This window comes from Heteronotia binoei, chromosome 12 (assembly GCF_032191835.1).
Source record: "Heteronotia binoei isolate CCM8104 ecotype False Entrance Well chromosome 12, APGP_CSIRO_Hbin_v1, whole genome shotgun sequence".
In the NCBI taxonomy this organism is placed as follows: Eukaryota; Metazoa; Chordata; class Lepidosauria; order Squamata; family Gekkonidae; genus Heteronotia; species Heteronotia binoei.
In genome coordinates this window covers 49554792-49573164 of record NC_083234.1, presented here as the reverse complement: position 1 = coordinate 49573164, position 18373 = coordinate 49554792, and the positions used below count along the sequence as shown (strand labels likewise).

The 18373-nt window shown below is 43.5% G+C and overlaps 1 protein-coding gene across 5 annotated transcripts in view; it reads right to left on the bottom strand.

Annotated features, from left to right (window-relative positions):
• The window catches only part of SLC4A5 (solute carrier family 4 member 5), a 74561-nt gene that overhangs the window by 38583 nt on the left and 17605 nt on the right, over nucleotides 1-18373 (bottom strand). For all 5 annotated transcript variants that reach the window (XM_060251037.1, XM_060251038.1, XM_060251039.1 and 2 more), the window contains 4 exons: nucleotides 9067-9227; nucleotides 7801-7953; nucleotides 7263-7358; nucleotides 3339-3394 (listed from right to left, as the gene is read on the bottom strand). In XM_060251037.1, coding sequence (XP_060107020.1) covers nucleotides 3339-3394; nucleotides 7263-7358; nucleotides 7801-7953; nucleotides 9067-9227 — 466 coding nt within the window. The remainder of the gene's footprint in view (nucleotides 1-3338; nucleotides 3395-7262; nucleotides 7359-7800; nucleotides 7954-9066; nucleotides 9228-18373) is intronic.

Below are 18373 nucleotides of genomic sequence, written 5' to 3'. Positions count from 1 at the left end.
ATAGAAAGGAGACAACTGCTCTTCAGCAGCAGAATGTCTGGACCTCTTGAGGAATTTGGCAGTAGTCAGTTGCATGATATTGGTTTGGCTCCAGTGCCAAAATTTCCACTTGTGCTAGAGCTCATGTGAAAGCGGATATGCAAGGAAAAGATGTAGCACTGCTTGCACAAAGTCAGACATACTGCAACCTCACTTGCAATTCTGTTTGCACAAGACCCTGTCCAACCAATTAGTCCAAAGTCTAATAGGACTCTGGGGAGGAACATAGAAATGCTCTATACAAATAAATTTCAGGCACTATAATATATGGGGATAAAAGTGCTAGGTGTTGCACAAAATCCTGCACAAACAGAACTATACTCATTCAGCTTAATGTTTCCACTTGCACATCACTGGGTCCAAGCCAATTTTTCAGATGAAAATCTCAGGGAAATTCACAAGATAGTTCAGTTTCCTGTACACTTCTCCAAATTTAATTTTCATAGGTTTTACACTCCCAATATCACTTTTTCTCCAAACATCTCTCTAAACTTTCCAGCTCTTTGCATCTTTCATGCCCCCACAATATTTTCATATCCCAAACTATGCAGTCAATATGACCTCCCCTATTATGCCAATAAAGGTTATTGAACTTGATATGACCTCTCCTAGAATCTGTTATTCATTACTTCCATCTACTTTATTTTATGCACTTAGCCTTACGACATGTAAGCTAGGCATATTTAGACTCTTTTAATATTGCTGAAGGTTGTGAGTTTTTTTCATTTTTTCATCAAGCCCAGGAGAGTAGATTGTATGGAATTGCCAATGGTAACAAAACAACACTAAAATGATCTGGTGTTTGAAATGATGCCTCTACGTCCACTTTATTGATAGAGGACTCAATCCATGGGAAGTTCTCCTGTGTTCCTATCCAGTTCTCTTTCATTTCAGTGGAGAACTTCCAAGAAGGTTGTACTGCCCCAAGACTACATCAGGAACACTAGAATCTGACTGATCCACTCATTGCTTGCTTCCCAGAAGCCTACACAGATGTACAGCATATGTGGTGGAAAGTGTCGTCAAGTTGCAGCCAGTTTTTGGCAATCTAATAGGGCTTTTAAGGCAAGAGATGTTGAGAGGTGGTTTGCTGTTGCCTGCCTGTGTAGTGATGACCCCGGCCTTCCTTGGTGGCCTCCCAGTCAAATATTAACCAGGGCCAACCCTGCTTATCTTCTGACAGGATCAAGCTAACCTGGGCTACCCACATTAGGGCAATATTTCTATAGCATTCTCCCTCAGTGCTTCGCATCACATACATAATTTCAGTTATCCTTACAAGGATAACTTGTATGATTATTGTCACATCCATACTATAGAGAGGGGGACGTGAATTTGCAATGTGGTACTATGTGGTATCTTGCACAGGGACATCCAGTGAATTTATGGCTGAGGAAAGATTTGAATCAGGAACTTCTCACTCCTGGTTTTCACCACTGTGCTTCAACTGTTCTTAATAACTTTGAGGCCTTGATCCCATGGGAAGTTGTGTAATAAATCACATAGATCATAAACAAAAGTTAGGGTTCTGTGGCACCTTTAAGAACAACAAAGTTTTATTCAAGGTATGAGCTTTTGTGTGCAGGCACACTTCCTCAGATACATTGAAATTGAAGTTAACAATTCATATACATATAGGCAGATGCCACTAAACTGAGATTCTAAGCAATTAAGAAGGTACCTTTACATATCTGTCTCCTATTTTAACATATTTATTGCTACACTATTTCTCCCCCCGCCATTAAATCCAAACAAATGGTGACCTTAACCATATAAATGTATTATATTACTGTTTGGCCTTTGCATATGCCAAAACATTTTCATTAAGTTGTATGCTAATTTGCTGTTCACCTACGTAGAGGCATCTGTCTCTATATATGAACTGTTAACTTCCATTTCAATGTATCTGAGGAAGTGTGCATACACACAAAAGCTCATAACTTGAATAAAACACCGAACTCTGACTTTCTTCTGTTGCTTCAGACGAACGCAGTTGCCCACCTGGATAGATCACAAATGACATGTAACCAGATGAGAGGGAAGACAGAGCTTTTTGTTTTATTGGCTGTGTAGAAAAAGCCAATCTGTCACCTGGGGGGCGGGGTCAAGCACTCACTCTACTGCACAACTGTCCTCCTTGCATCTAGCCACTCAACTCTCATTTTGCCATCACTCCTCCTCCTGATCTTCCTAATCTTTTCTGCAGAGCAGAAACACCAGATGATGGAGGCTGGAAGACTTATTCGATAAATCTGTGCCTCTTTCTCTTGGCCCCATGGCCATTTCATTATTACAAGTCTAAAAAAGGTTCCATAAACCCCAGGCTGGGGTTTATCATAATCATATACTGGCAGGAGGAGAGGCATGTGAGTTAGGGGGATAGCTCCCCTCCTTTTAGCCACCCCCTTTCTTCTAATCTTTTAAATCCATACTGGAGGAAAAAAAGCCAATAAAGCTTTAGGAATAAGCAGAGACCAGGAGTTAACAGCAACCTCTAAGCTTCAAGGAAAACGCCGTGTTAAAGTCCCTTTGTAGTGACCCTACTAGGCTGATTAAGCCCTGGGTTCTTTGGGAACTAAATACTTTGCATACCTCAGTGTTAACCCTCCCCATGTCCACTTTTCCAAGCATTACACTTGGATTCAAATATGAGGTGAATGCTGCTTCCACATGGCGAGGATTCCCCCTGTTGCTTTCATCACTGCCACAAATGCACTGCAGACTGCTTTAGCAATGGAGCTCCCATACAGGACTTTCCTTCTTCTGTCCCTTGCATCTGCCAGTTCCCTGCATTTCCCCCCAACACAGTTATTTTTTGAGGGTTTTGAAGGAAAAAAACCCACTAGTTGCTATAGCATTAGGACACTATAGCAACTTGGTGTGTTTTTAAAGCCCTCACGAAGTCCTGCATTGACGTGGTGGGGAAAACAATGATCAGGAGGATTCAGTAGCAGGCAAATGGCACCAATGTGGATGGGGTCTTTGAAAAGGCACCCTCCCTCTCCACATGGCAGTACAACATCCTTGGAATGTGTGTGTCCTCAAAAAGATTGGAGCAAAGCAGCTTGGAAAGAGCAGACTAGGGGGATGGGGAAAGGACTACCAAAGCATGACATTGTATAGCTGCTCCATCCCAAAAAAGTTGCTCCAGTTTGGAAGACAAGTGGAGGAAAACTAGCAAACAGAAAACATGGATAAATATGACAGTTGGTTCAAATTCTTAACAACTTGAGAAGCCAGTTATGACACTTCAAAAGCAGAACTTGGGTCTCATAAAGGGACTGTCTGGGACTTCCTACCTGATCTGTGCTTGGAGTATCCGTGATGTCATTCATGCTTCTGCTTTGGGCATGGCCTAAAGGGGTAAAATATGTATATACATCCAATGTGAGAAGCTTTTTGTTTACTACAAGGATGGGGAAACTCAGGATCATGGGTGAAAAAAAGTCTCCATTCATCATTTCCATGTAACCCACACTACTTCTACTCCCTGAATGTCCCAATTAGTTTGAGAACACATTGCCATTGTATAGTGACTGTCCCACTAAGTGGGTCATGCCAACTACGTATGGGAAGTTTGTTCCCAGGAAACTTCTCTGCATAGAAGAGTACACCTGCTTTCCATTCCAGGTTGAGATGCTCAACCTAGAAAGCGGAACTTTAGAAATTTCAGGGCCCATCAGTTCAACCTTCATATCATACTCAAGTTTTTATTATTTAGGTATTAGTCACAGGGCTTTTTTTGTGGAAAATGCCCAGCAGGAACTCATTTGCATATTAGACAACACCCCTGATGCCAAGCAAGCCAAAACTGCATTCCTGTGGGTCCCTGCTAAAAAAAAGCTCTGATTAGTCACATTTCTATACTAAACTACTCAATCCGATTTACAATTTAAAACAGGGGTCTCAAACATGTAGCCCAGGGGCTGAATCAGGCCCCCAGAGGGCTCCTATCAGGCCCCCAAAGCAACTGGCTGCTTCCTTCTCCCTCTCTCTTGCTTCCTTCTGCATCACAACTTGCTTTGCCAGACTTGCTCAATCACACAGGAACTACAGAACAAAACCTCTGTTTTCTCCATTGGCTGAGGCTCCACCCTTGGGGAGGAGGCAAAGCTTGCTTTGCCAGGCTCTCTCAATCGCACAGCAGAGCTACTGAGCCAGGTCTCTCTTCCTTCTATTGGCTGAGGCCCCTTCCACTCCTGTTTCCCTGGGGAAGGAAGGAAAGAGCCAGAGCTTCCTTTGCCCAGTTCCCTGGATCACACAGGAGAGATACAAAGAAAGCACCATTAAGACCAACAGGTGCTAATGTATTCATCATGTTTTATTTTTAAATCTTTGTCTTTGTGTCCTTTATACAGTTTATATCTCTGCTACCTGGCATTACATGTTATATGACACACATGGCCTGGGCCAACAAGGTCTCATTTATGTCAGATTTGGCCCTGACAAATGAATGAGTTTTACACCCCTGATTTTAAAAAATCACATTAAAACCAACATTCACAGTTAAACCCAGCAGAATAATACAATGGGAAATTAATGTAACGCCCCCACCCTTGCTGAATAAGTTAGCCTCAAATGCCATCCTAAATAAGTAGGTTTTACATCATACAGAATTGGGTATGGAAAGCAGCTGAGCAGACCTCGATTGTGAAAGTCTTCCTTTAAGTGGATGCCACTAATAAAACACTTTTCATAAGCAGACAAAGAGAAGACAGGGAGCAAGGATTCCTTGGATAGTCTCAGGGAATGGGAAGGCATGTCCAGAGACTGTGGCATGGATTCTATCAATTAATTCCATGCATGCTAGATGATCTCTGTCACATTTCCTCTTCCATTAAAGCTTCTGTTTGTGCAAAGCCCCATTGAAAACCACTGATCTTGCACAAACAGAAATTTTAGCAGAAGAGGAAGTGGTTTCTTACTGGCACCTGCAAATTCATTCTTTAGTTTGCCATGTTTATGTGTGTGTGTCATTCAGCATGCTTTAAAGCAGGATATCCAGCAGTACACAGGTGCCCTTATCCAGAGTTCTCATTTTGCCCTGGAAACTAGAGAAGTCAGGGAACACCAGGAGTCTCTTCTGAAGAATGGGAGAAATGTCAGTGTTTTTCACCTCCAGGGCAAATGATCCATCCCTTCTTCCAGCTCCTCCATCACGTCAGAGAACTCAGGGGTGACTATGAATGATGACTGACTGATATGCCAAGCCAAACGTATGAACCTTCTAGTTTCTTGATAGCCTTTATTTCAGCTGAATTTGCCTCTATAATGTAATACCACTACCACCAGACATAGTCTGCAATTCTTTGTTAGCATTTTTATAAGATTGGTGCTCTTTCCTTCCATACAAGTGCATTTGTGAAAGAGCCCATTACAGTTATTTCCATTGACATGGAAACACCCATAATTTGCCTTGCTATGTTAATTAGGTTAGGTGCCATACTAGTTTAATTCCGCGTGCAACTAATTATCAAAAAGGCAACAGTGCAAAAGCAGCACCAGAGTGAATGGATTGTATGGATTTGATCAGCCCTTAAATCACCCTATATTTATTTACAGCCTGACTGTATTCAGTCTTGGTTGTTCCCACACTAGGACAGTTTTGTTCTGCTCAATCATTCCTTTCCAACTGCCAACCATGTGACATTTTATATAATGCTACAGTCTTCATAACAATCTGGCAATGTCCATTTGCACAGAAAAACTATAGTGGATGTTTACTCAGAAGTAAGTCCCATGCAGTAATGGGTTTTTCTGTTCTCTTTGCAATTTGCCTAGTTAGCTACTTTTGTGTGCTTTTGAACCTTTCCTTTATTAGCAGTTCTTGTTACCTTGGGAGAGGTGGTGATGTTTACATTTACATCTGTTGAAAAAGTCTCTGTAATTGTCCATTTACTTTCCCCTCTTCCCTTTCACAACTTACTGCCTCTTGTTTTTGAATTTAATTAACTGCTTCCTAGTTACCTGCAGCAACCTGAATCCTTTAAGATTATACATATACACACTGGTGGTTGTGAGGGTGAGGATGATTACTTTATCTTGAAGGCCCAAATGACTGCTCATTAATTTGCTTTATTATTATTGTTGTACTTCAGCTGGAATGAAAATGGTGACTAAGAAAATACATGAAAAAGAAATGAAGGAGCTATCACTGTGCCAGCCTCCAGGTAGTAGCTGGAGATCTTCTCAAATTACAGAATCCAGGCTACAGAGATCAGTTGGAAATGGCTGCTTTGGAAGATGGGCTCTATAGCATTATATACCATGAAGGTCCCTTTCCTCTCTCTCCAGGCTCTGTCCACTAAATCTCCAGGAATTTCCCAACCCAGAACTGGCAACCCTAAGAGAAACTAGTATTTAACATCCCGCTCCACACCAAACTCTAATTAAGGGAATAATAGATTAATTTAACAGGAAGAGGAACATTTAAGGGGACAATAACCATCAAAAGATTTGACAGTGGAGGCTGGAGAGGAAAGGGGAGGGACCTCAACAGGAATGTAATGCCGCCCATTCCACCCACTGAAGTTGCTGTTTTATTCTAGGGAAATGAATCTCTGGGCACACCATGAATAGGGTTTAGGGGACAGCATTAGGGTTGCCAGCTCTGAGTTGGGAAATACCTGAAGATTTTGGAGTGGAGGGCAGGGTTTGGGGAGGGGCTTCAGGGGGGTATAATGCTATAGAATCCATCTTCCAAAGTGGCTATTTTCTTCAGGGTAACTGATCACTGTTGCCTGGAGATCAGCAGAAGATCTCCAGCCAACACCTGGCTGGCAACTTACTGGCACCACAATTGTGTTTCAAGTTAAAAAAACCAGCAACATCAACACAGAATACAATGGTATGCAGTGAGTTGGTAATAATGTTGTCTAGATTTTCTATACACATGGATTGAATGAACAATATCTATTCTAAACTAAATAGCTTGTGTAGGAAGGCACACAACCCATATTTACCCCAACCTATTCTCATCGCATGAATTCAGTTCTGTGGACTGCCCTTGAGGCCCAGAGAGATCAAGGTGGGCCATGCAAACTCCTGTTGCAGTTCAGCATCAGACAGCATCACTTTCCCCATGAAATACAAGTCTGCATTAATGTTTAATAATGGGATGTGTGCCTTCGTCCAGTCATTGGGTTGCCATAATAAATTATTCCTTGCCTATTGATTTTTTTCTTCTAATTCTCTATGACAGGAAGAACTGGTATCAAACTCACGCAATCGTCCATAACTTGCACTCTGCCTCATCCTGAGGTCTTCAGTAGAGCGGTGAAAGGCGGCCCCAGCAGCAGGACTCCGGATAGGGCTGCGATCTGTGAACACATGAAGCTGCCTTTAGGGATGGGAATAAACTGGGGAAATGCCATGAGCTGTCACAAACTACAAGCCAGTTCAGTTAGTGAGGCTTGTGATGTGGTAGAACACCTCCCCTGGTGGCAAACTCACAGGGGATCTCCAGCTGACTCTCCTCTACCTGCGTCCAAGTTTGGTAAGGACTCAATTTACAAGGTCTGAGTTACAACCCCCATCCACCATTATTTCCTTTGGTGCAGTGTGTGCTTGTGTAACCATATTAACATGGTTCGGAGACTGTGGCTGCCAGCTGACTCTAACCTGAGAGTGTATTTATAAATTGCTTTTATCCATTGTGGGTGCTTTTCTTCTAAGGAAAGAAGACTGAAAACATTTCCAGCCATTATATAACAATATTGGTAACCTGGGAAGTCCCCATGACTCAGAGTGGTAGCAACTTACTCGTGCTTGACACAGATTTGCCAATATCTGCCAATGATCGGTGAATAGGTTTCTTGGTCTGGTGACGGTGCTTTCTCAAGAGCACGTAACTTATTTTTTCCCGTAGCTCTGGTTTCAACAAGCCATCTTCTATTTGTTTTTCAATGACATCATCTGAGAAAATTAAATTAGAATTCTTTTTTTAAAAATTAGAAATGCAACTGATATGTAAAACCAGTCTTACCCAATCATTTCTTAATACCCTCTCTAAAAAAAATATGTTCAGAATGCCACATTTCCTCCAGAGCACTGCACAAATGATGACTGTACAAGCAAAGAAGGCATGCTGCACTGTTCACTGAGTCAGATGTCTGTAGAGATGTCTTTAATGGTGGGAGGCAACTTTATGTAGGCCTAGAACTGAAAGCTGATTCATTCATGCATGTTCCTCACCTGGTGATTCTACAACACATGATGGAGCATTTTTACAATGTCAAACACAATGTTTAGAAGTGGTGTTAGTTCACACATCAGCTGTCAGTCATCAAACACAGAAAAATCCAGAGAAATGCATGTATATACTCAGCTCACCAGGCCATATTTGACACCAGCAGGAGGTGGGGGTGGGGCAAGGATATCAGGGGGCACTGGTGTGCAGTGAAGTTATTTCCAGGGAAAACTGGAACTGAACATCATCATTGTTCTAGGATTTACCATAGAGTTTCCAATGTTTCATAGAGTGACATGATATCATTTCCATTTCCCCCCCAGGAAGTGACATCATGGTGCACATAACTCCACTAATTTACTGAATTGGAGCTGGTAATGACTGTTGTAACTTAAGATATACATCCTTATAGGAACATAGAGGATTGGCATTTCCAGAGGATCCATGCTGGCTGGGATGGAGGAGCTGCAGGAAATAGGACCATCAAGGAAGCTAGGAGAATACTTTTACTTTAATGTGCCCCTCATATGATTGAACCCTAGCTTATATCAGAGCTTAAACTAATTATGCTTCAATCATTATGCAGAATATGTTTTCTGTCTGCCTTTTGGATAGCTAATATTTTGAAATTGCTATCCAGTGCTTTGTTTCCCACACATTATCACTGGATTATAAATTTGTATCTTTCATGCTGCAGCTTACATTCCAAACACTGTGACTATTGATTAAAATCCATTGTGTGCTCTCTAGCCCAGGGAGGCTGTTAGAATTCCTTTTATGCACCATATTTATTTCAGATCTGCTACTGTGGGGAAGATTCTGGTTGGATTCTGAAATACCTATGATTTGGGGCAAAGAGTAACCATCTAGGTCAAGCATCACTGTCCCTGTCTGCAGGCAAGTGCGTAGCTCAAACAGGCTATGTAAGGATAATGTTGACACGTGAGGCTTGCTCCATCTCTCCCCTCCTTCTTCCACCTTCTCTTCAAACTTAATCCACCTGGAAAAAAGAAAGAGAAAGCCATGAGTGGTGCCGAGCATAAATCTACAGATGGTAAAGGCACATATCAAACCTGTATTGGGGCGTAGGATGTTGAAATTCTGCCCAGGTGGTACTTCAGAAGCAGGTTGGCCTCTGTGTTTGCAGGAGGGAGATAACATTGCAAAACACACATACAACACCATATTTTTTTTACAGCAGCTGCTGCAGTAAGTTTTTTGTTTAATGTAAGGTTGTCAACATAGATCAATCACCTTGTTTTGAGCAAAGAGAGTTGTATCACTGTCATGCATAGCTAGTTCATGTTCCATTTTACTGTTTATAGAGAAGGCAAGAGGGAAAAATCCGAGGCTAGGGAGTTCATACCAGTGTCTTGTATATCCTACTATTTTGCTTAGTAAAGTTTTGAGCCTTTCCCCAAGTGAAGGAGCCTTCCTTCAACTTAAAGGGCTCTTCTGCTGAGAGGAGTAGTAAGATATCAGCTCTTGACTTTCTCAGGACTGAGAAAATGATTGAAAGGACTGAGAAAAATTTGCTGAGGCTAAGATTGCCAGCATTTGGTTGGCAACTGGTAGGAGGCTTATACAGGCAGTGGAAGGGCTCCAGGAGGGCAGAGAAGTGAAAATGACATCGTGCAATGCTGCAGCATGATTTTGTGCTGAAAACCAGAAGTGATAAAACTACTTTATGGTAGAGTAGCCAACTCTTGAACTGGGAAATTCCTGGAGATTTGGGGGTGGAGCCTGGGGAGTTGGGGAGGGACCTCAGTAGGGTATAATGCCATACAGCCAATCTTCCAAGCAGTCATTTTCTCCAGGGGCTGGATATCTATTGTAATTCCAGAAGATCTCCAGGCCCCACCTGGAATCTGGCAACCCTACATCACGGAGACATCACTTCCAATTTTTGGCCAGAAATAAAGTTGTTCCTTCACTTTCACCTTCAATTGCTGAATTCACCAGAGGTGGGCAGTGGGTTGCAGCTATGGGCAGGTAAGTGGTGGTAACCCTAGCTGAGGCAGTCCTTACTCTACCTTCCCTGGGTGTGCTTCAAGTCTTGTACTCTGAGAGGAGCAAGAGAGAGACTCAGGCCAGGGACTATGTACCATCAACTCCTATGAAGACAACCAAAGGACCAAGACTGTATTTTTTTGACCTTTTCAAATTTTAAAGTATAAACCTCCTTGAACACCCTGCTGGAAAGATGGCATGTAAGTGAATAGAGCTGAGTCCACTGTCCTGTGCTCCTTCAAGGAAAAGTTGGATTAAAATTTATTGATTAATTAGTTTTCCCAGTGTTACCCACCTGTACCATCTTTCCCTTTCCCAACTCATAGAATTCCTGATATTTTTACTTTCCCACCAGTATTAGAGCTTGCTTCCTGCTATGCTTTCTAGTTTGTGCTTTTAGGGTTTTATCAAACAGGCTTTACTGAATATTTTAGTACTTTATAAAGGATTTCTGTCCTTCAAGAAAACAAACAAATATATAAATGCAAACACACACAAGTTTCCCTCTCCTTCCACAGAATATGTGAGGATCAGGGTTCTACTAACCGGCATGCTGCTACTAAAATAAGATTCTGTAGCCTGTAAGATAGATAGCCTGATCAAAAAGTATCAGGATATTTTTTTGTTAATCATTTCCCACTTCAGATCTCTCAGGACTCAACAGCAAATTGGCCCAAGAAAATGACAGTTCCTTTTAGAGTTCTCACTACAACAGCACTGTCAACAGGTTATCATTTTGGAGTCGCCATCCCAGAGCTTAAAAATTCTGAGCAGCCTTTGCTCAGTCTGATAACAGAAAGAAACTCCTTCACTTTTCTCTCATAGTAACCCAATAACCCACTTCGCCTCAAGAAAGCGCCTTAACAGAGCACAAGCTGCCTCTTCCTCAGCCACGTCCTCACCTCACAGTTAACCCAGTTTCAAGAAACCAGAACACCACCTTTCTTTGCTCTTTTGCAGCCCCCCCCCCCAACTGTCCCCTTCTACTTATTTCACCAGAACTGCCACAGAATCCACTAACACCATTAGCAAAGGAAGGAAGACTTCCTTTCCTACCTTCTGCTCTGGCCCCAGAGGAATGTCTCTGGAACCCAAATGGGAAAAGAAGTGCAGAGCAGATCTACCCTTTTCCAGCCATGCAGCTGGAAACTCTCCCCCCTCACACCTGAGAGGCACCAACCACTCAGAGCATCTGTTGTGGTTTCTTCCCAACAATACCCGGCCCTCAACAACACCAGGGCTGCTCCAAGACAGCCCCAATTCCTGTACACACTTGGTACTTGTGCACAACTTCCCATATTCTTATCATACTGCAAATACTCAGTTCAGAACATGGAAGCCAGGGGTCCATGTCTGTTTCTGGACTACTCTCAGGCATATCTGCCTCAGGAAGCCTGGCAGATATAACTTACTAGCAGTTACCACTAACACAAGGCAGTCTCCCCAGAGTCTCTTGAAGCAATTTTGTTTGTGGCCAAGTAACTTCTGCTAACAACCCGAGTTCGATCCCAGAGGAAGCTGGTTCAGGTAGCCGACTCCAGGTTGACACAGCCTTCCATTCTTTTGAGGTCAGTAAAATGAGTACCCAGCTTGTTGCAAATCACCCCATAAAAAGTCTCCCATGAAAACGCTGTGAAAGCAACGTCACCCCAGAGTTGAAAAACGACTTGTGCTAGCACAGGGGACTACCTTTACCTTTAACTTCTCTGCTCCAGAGGTGGGACTTTTTTTTTGTCTGAGGGCTGTATCTGTGGTGTTTGGTTTCTCTATAAATGTACTTACTTATGGAAGTGGGTAAATGGTCTGCCCTAAGGCCAGAGACATGCAACAGGCAGGATGTCCTCAAAACCATCTTTAATGTGCAGAACAGTAAGGCAAAGAACAACTTTAGACTTAATAAGGGCTGGAGCGCTAACTACTGACAACCCGCTTCAAGTTTATTCCAGAAGATACACCCATTTATGAGTAGAGAGGGAGTTCCATTTAGGACCTACACCTGTTTCTTAAAGAGACAGGTTCCATATATTACAATATCTGAGCTTCCTTCTTCTGACAGCTCAGACTTGGACTCCAGCCAGTGGTAGATGGCTGGAGAGAGCCCTTAAAAGCCAGCAGAGACCCAGATGTGGCCTTCCCTTACATCAGCTGCTCTCAATAGCTCTTGGCCCCTTAACAAATTTACAGGGCTGTTGACCCACTAGCCAACAAAACAGCTTGAGGGCAGGCTTGTAAGCCCTCACAGGCTGCTTGTTGCCCCAGGCTACAATTTGCCCACATGTTCTTTGTAGGATCAATGACTATTGTTATAAACCATTAAACAAACCTAAGTCCTTGGGCATGCATGCCCAAAGGTGAAAATCCCTTTGTTTCAAAAGAGGTTTCTGTTTGACCTAGTCTGGCAGTATTGTAAGCATAATATGCTTGCTAATAATGGCAGAAGAACTGTGGTATTCACTGCCAGCAGCTGTAGTGATGGTTTGAAGAAAGTGGATAGAGAGTTTTCCTCCCAAATTGGCAGTCCAACCACACCATTTTGGTGCATGATTGTAGATTAAGAGATTGACTGATTGTTGAGAACAATCAGCTAGGGACAGTGTTCCCTCTAAGCTGAGTTAATGTGAGCTAGCTCACAGTTTTTTAGCCTCTGGCTCACGCATTTTTGTTTTAACTCAGAAAGAATGGCCCCAGAGCAAACTAATTTATGCAGTAGCCAAATCACTCCCTCACAAGTTTAATGCCAGTAGCTCACAAAGTAGGATTTTTGCTCACAAGACTCCACAGCTTAGAGGGAGCATTGCTAGATAGTGGTAGAGATTCCTCCGCTGTCCATTCCTACTCCTCCTAGTAGCAAGAGCACATTAGACAAGATCATTATGCGGCACAAGCTGGATGCTGCTGGCGCACATGGACAAGAGAGATACCAGAATTACTAAAAATCTATCTCATTAACTGCTTGACCTCATGGCACTGATCCCCTTTAGAAAATGGCATAAACACCCACAAATCCTTTAGTTCTTTAACTGAGCTTTTAAATAAATGCAATTTAAGTTGCTAGTTTGTCCTACTCCATAATAATAATTATAATAATAACCAAAATAATTAGTCAACATTTATAAAGCAAAATAATAAGCAAAATAATTAGCCAACATTTATAAGGAGAAAATTCTATGTGGATTTTATTTTTCAAAAACTTTACTAAGCTTATAATTCATTAGAGTTTATAATTCATAATTCTTACACTTCTTCTAATACTTTGATTAGAGGTTTAGGGATTTTTTTTTAAACGTTTTGTTTATAATAAAAGGGCAGGTCAACTCTTTCTCTGCTGATTGAAAATGAAGACTGAATTTCCATATAGCTTGTGGCAGAATCATGGGAGCTTCATGGAACTCCTTGTAGAACCTTCATTGTGTAATTGGAATACACCTGTGGGAACAGTCCAAGAGGACAAGGTCACCTGATTCTTTCTTGATACCATTTTATCTGGACCCGAGAGTTGAGGATGGGCTGGAAGAGTTGGAATGCCAGTTGGGGAGAATTTGGTAAAGAGCTGGGATCTCTGAAGCTACCCCCCCATCTTCAAAAGAAGGCAGAGAGAAGGAAGGAAGGTAGCAGAAACAGAGAAAAAAAGTGCATGTTCCAGCAGCTGCTGCCCAGGAGGCCGCCCAAAGAAAGGCTTTGAGTGACACGAGGTGGAGTGTAACAGGCAGACTGGGAAGTTAAAATGGCCCAGGAACAAGCCAAAATCTACCAGCTAGCACTTTGAGAACCATTCAGCTCAGGCATGGACAGTGACATCAGTCAGCATTGGGTGTTGGCTTACCCATTGTCACTTTTGCATCACTATATAACTATCGCTGGCTAGATCTGAGCTGAATGGCACCTTCAGGCTTTCAGAGCTTCTGGAGTTCGGTTCTTCTTGTTCCTGGCTGCCAGTCCCCTCCAGGAAATCACACTGAGAACTTGTCCCATAAGTCAAATGGTTTGTCTGTTCTGGGGAGCAGATGCTGTCAGTTCTAATGCCTCACCTATCCTGTATATAGGGTTGCTTTCCAGCCAGCAGCAGGTGGAAGACAGGGGGGTGGGGACATTGGCGTCATTACGGCAATGGCATGATACCATTTCTGGAGTGAACCTGGAAGTGATGTCATGCTGCTGTAGGATTCAGCTGAAATGGCAAATTTTTGCCTTATTTTCTTCCTGCTAGCCTGCCAAGCTGCAGCAAAGGTTGGGGCTTAAAGAAGGGGATCTCCTGCTAAGAGTGGGAAAATATATCTCTTTGCCTACTCATCTCTAATACATCTCTAATACTTTAATACAAACCAGCAACTTTCTCAGGTTCAAATTAGACTTTTAGCAAGTCACGTTTGGGGTTCCCAACTTGCATTTGTCACAGTCAAACAGGAAATGAGGAAAGTTTCCTTTTAAGGAACCACAGCCAATTCTGCTTAGGGGTGTGGCATAAGGGAGGAAGGGCTCCAAAATGGACTGGAGTCATTTGTGCTTGGGGAAATGGGGGGGGGGGGGGAGGTAGGCCCAAGTCCGGCCATTGCCTTACTTTAGTGGGATTGCAGAGAATGCAAGTCAGACCTGACTCATTAAAAATTGTAATGTTTAGTTTTAGCCTTAGTCTTGTTACAAGCTAAAACATCTGGAATTCATCCAGCCAGTATCTTCCTAGAGGTGCAAACATTTTTCGGAACAGCAGTTGATCCCTTCCCACTTCCAGGAGAGCCAGTTTGGTGTAGTGCTTAAGTGTGCGAGAACCATGCTTTGGTGGAGAGCCAGTTTGGTGTAGTGCTTAAGTGGGAGAACCATGTTTGATTCCCCACTCCTCCACTTGCTCCTGCTGGAATGGCCTTGGGTCAGCCATAGCTCTGGCAGAGGTTGTCCTTGAAAGGGCAGCTGCTGTGAGAGTCCTCTCAGCCCCACCCACCTCACAGGGTGTGTGTTGTGGGGGAGGAAGATAAAGGAGATTGTGAGCCACTCTGAGACTCTTTGGAGTGGAGGGCAGGATATAAATCCAATATCTACTTCTTCTTCTTCCTTGCCAGCCATCACACGTTGTTCTGACCCACTTGTGGGGCTGGGGTTTATGTGGGTGCACCCTGCCAATCCCCAGGTGGGGGCAGGGAATCCCCCGGTTTGGAGGCCCTCCCCCCGCTTCAGGGTCATCAGAAAGTGGGGGGAGGGGAGGGAAATGTCTGCTGGGAACTCTATTATTCCCTATGGAGATTTATTCCCATAGAAAATCATGGAGAATTGATCCGTGGGTATCTGGGGCTCTGGGGAGGCTGTTTTTTGGGGTAGAGGCACTGAATTTTCAGTATTGCATCTAGTGCCTCTCCCCAAAATACCCCCCAAGTTTCAAAAAGATTGGACCAGGGGGACCAATTCTATGAGCCCCAAAAGAAGGTGCCCCTATCCATTATTTCCTATGGAAGGAAGGAATTGAAAAGGTGTGCTGTCCCTTTAAATGTGATGTCCAGAACTCCCTTTGGAGTTCAATTATGCTTGTCACAGCCTTGATCTTGGCTCCACCCCTAATGTCTCCTGGCTCCACCCCCAAAGTCCCCAGATATTTCTTGAATTGGACTTGGCAACCCTAAGTAGCCTGCTGTCCATTTGGTCATCACATTCCTACACGGTCTTGCTTGCCAGAGTCCAGGTGCCTTGGTGGAGTCCAGTAGCTAGGCAGGCTGCTTCCTGATCAATACTGCCCAAATGCCACTGACAGTTTATGAAGGAGGAAAACATCTCAATATTTGCATAGCAATGAGGCCCATCCACAAGTGTCCTTATTGTGTTATATCTAAACCGGGTTGGGTTCAGGAAAACCAGCTCTACAAGTAAAGCTGCAGAAGCCTAGCATGGATTTATCTGTCACATTAAATCCCACCTTTCCAGTAAGGAGTTCAGGCACCATACGTGACTCTCCTCTCCTCCACTTTATCCTCATAAGAGTCCTGTGATGTAGGATGAGAGAGAGAGCGCAACATGCTGGAAATCATACAGGGAGGGCTCAACAGGGACCAGAACATTGATCTCTATACAGAAGCATTTTTCATAGGTTTTCATCTGTTCAAGTGAACACGCATGTATGGTACTTCAGATTTGCACTTGCTGTTCCTAACTTCAGCTTGTTCATCTGGTTTATGCGTATGCACACAGGTGATCCAGCAAATACACAAATGTTGGGACAAGGAACAACAGGTTGGGACAACAAGGGACAAACACTTTTCACACATTCAGTGACTATGTATAAAGTGTTTGTATCTAAGCTAGGGAGAGACACAAAGCAGGAAAATGCTGGTTTGTGGTTCTTGGCCAAATCACAAACCAAACCACAAATTGAGCCAAACCAGGAGGTTCATTTGCAAACTGAACCAGTTTGTGGTTTGTGGCTTTGCAAACCCCACTAAGAGGGGCCACAGTCTATTTAAAAAGGGTGTGCAGAAAGCTTAAAGGTAGTCCCCTGTGCAAGCACCAGTTGTTTTCGACTCTGGGGTGACATTGCTTTCACAATGTTTTCACAGCAGACTTTTTACAGAGTGGTTTGCCATTGCCTTCCCCAGTCATCTACACAGAATGGTAAAGCTGCAGTACAGCAGTCGGAGCCCTTTGCTCATGACCGGAGTTCGATCCCAGCAGAAGCTGGTTCAGGTAGCCGACTCCAGGTTGACTTAGCCTTCCATCCTTCCGAGGTCGGTAAAATGAGAACCCAGCTTGCTGGGGGGAAAGTGTAGATGACTGGGGAAGGCAATGGCAAACCACCCCGTAAAAAGTCTGCCATGAAAACGTTGTGAAAGCAATGTCACCCCAGAGTCGAAAACGACTGGTGTTTGCACAGGGGATTTTTTGCAGGGGACCTTTAACTTTTTGCAGAAAGCTTGGAAAACAGCTGAGCCACGGGGAGCAGCCTGTTCCCCACTGCTCAGCTGTTTTGGGCTGTCTTCTGCAGTCCCGGATCTCTTTAAACCCTTGCTTTCTGCTCTGTCCAGGAACTGCCACAAACTGCTATGAAATACTTTAAAAGTTTGTGGTAGACCTGTCATGAGCTTTGGTTCTCAAACCATGAACACAACAAAATTCATGATGAATTTTCTTTTGTGATTCAGTCTGTGCCCATCCCTAATCTGAACCTCATTTCTGGAAGAGACAGCAGAGTTTCCACTGTAAGGAATTCATGGCTGTCTTACCTTACACTGGCCATTATTTTCATACTTATATTCAGAGCCAGCGTTACCCGGTAGGCCAAGTAGGTAGCCACCTAGGGCGCCGCATGACCACAGGGATGGGTGGTGGGTGCCCTGCTGTCCCTTCCGTGCCACACTTGCCTGTTCTGCCACCTCTATGCTTGGAGAAGTTTGGAACCTCTAAGGCTTGCACAGGGCATCTTGTGGGTAGGCGGGAGTGCGGGCAGTGGGAGCATCACCTAGGGTGCAAAAACCCTGGTGCCAGCCCTGCTTACATTTTATTTCATTCTTGCAGACAATATAAATAAAAATCTTGAAGTCTCCTTGCAGAAGGAGGGCATCACTAACCAGTCTGAAAATAGCCACCACAACCCTAAACATTAAGAATCCTCAGGAGACTACAAACATGTCATATAGACTTGGTTCTTTACTTAAGTCTTAAAAAGCTTTATTTCAGCAAAGAAGTACTAAGTTAATGGCATGAAGAAGATGCCCTCTACTTCCCCTGAAAATTTCCCAGGATCTCCTAATGCCAGCTGAGTCACAAGGTCTCTGTGCAGTTCCTCCTTCCCAAACTGGCAACTTGGTTTGTTTTGACCCATTTAATGACCTTCTCACTGGTTTAATGTGTCACTTTCTGCTTTAGTAGCAAACACCAGGCTTATGAAATGAGGGCTGGATAGGGGGTGGTGGTGCCCCCTTACAAGAAAGGTGAAGGTGATTTGAAGAAGAGATTATTGCTCAAGGGGACACTCTCATCCCATATTTGAGTCTAGTAAAAATTTGCAAAACCTGTTTGACGAACAGCAAGAGTGAGGCGAAATGAATGTGTGCTGGTGAGCAACTTTTTCAGCATGATAGCTACATCAGGGTGTTTGCCTGCATTTGAGAGTTCTGAGTTGGATGCTGGTTCTTTCTGCACTGGAAACCAGAAAAGCTG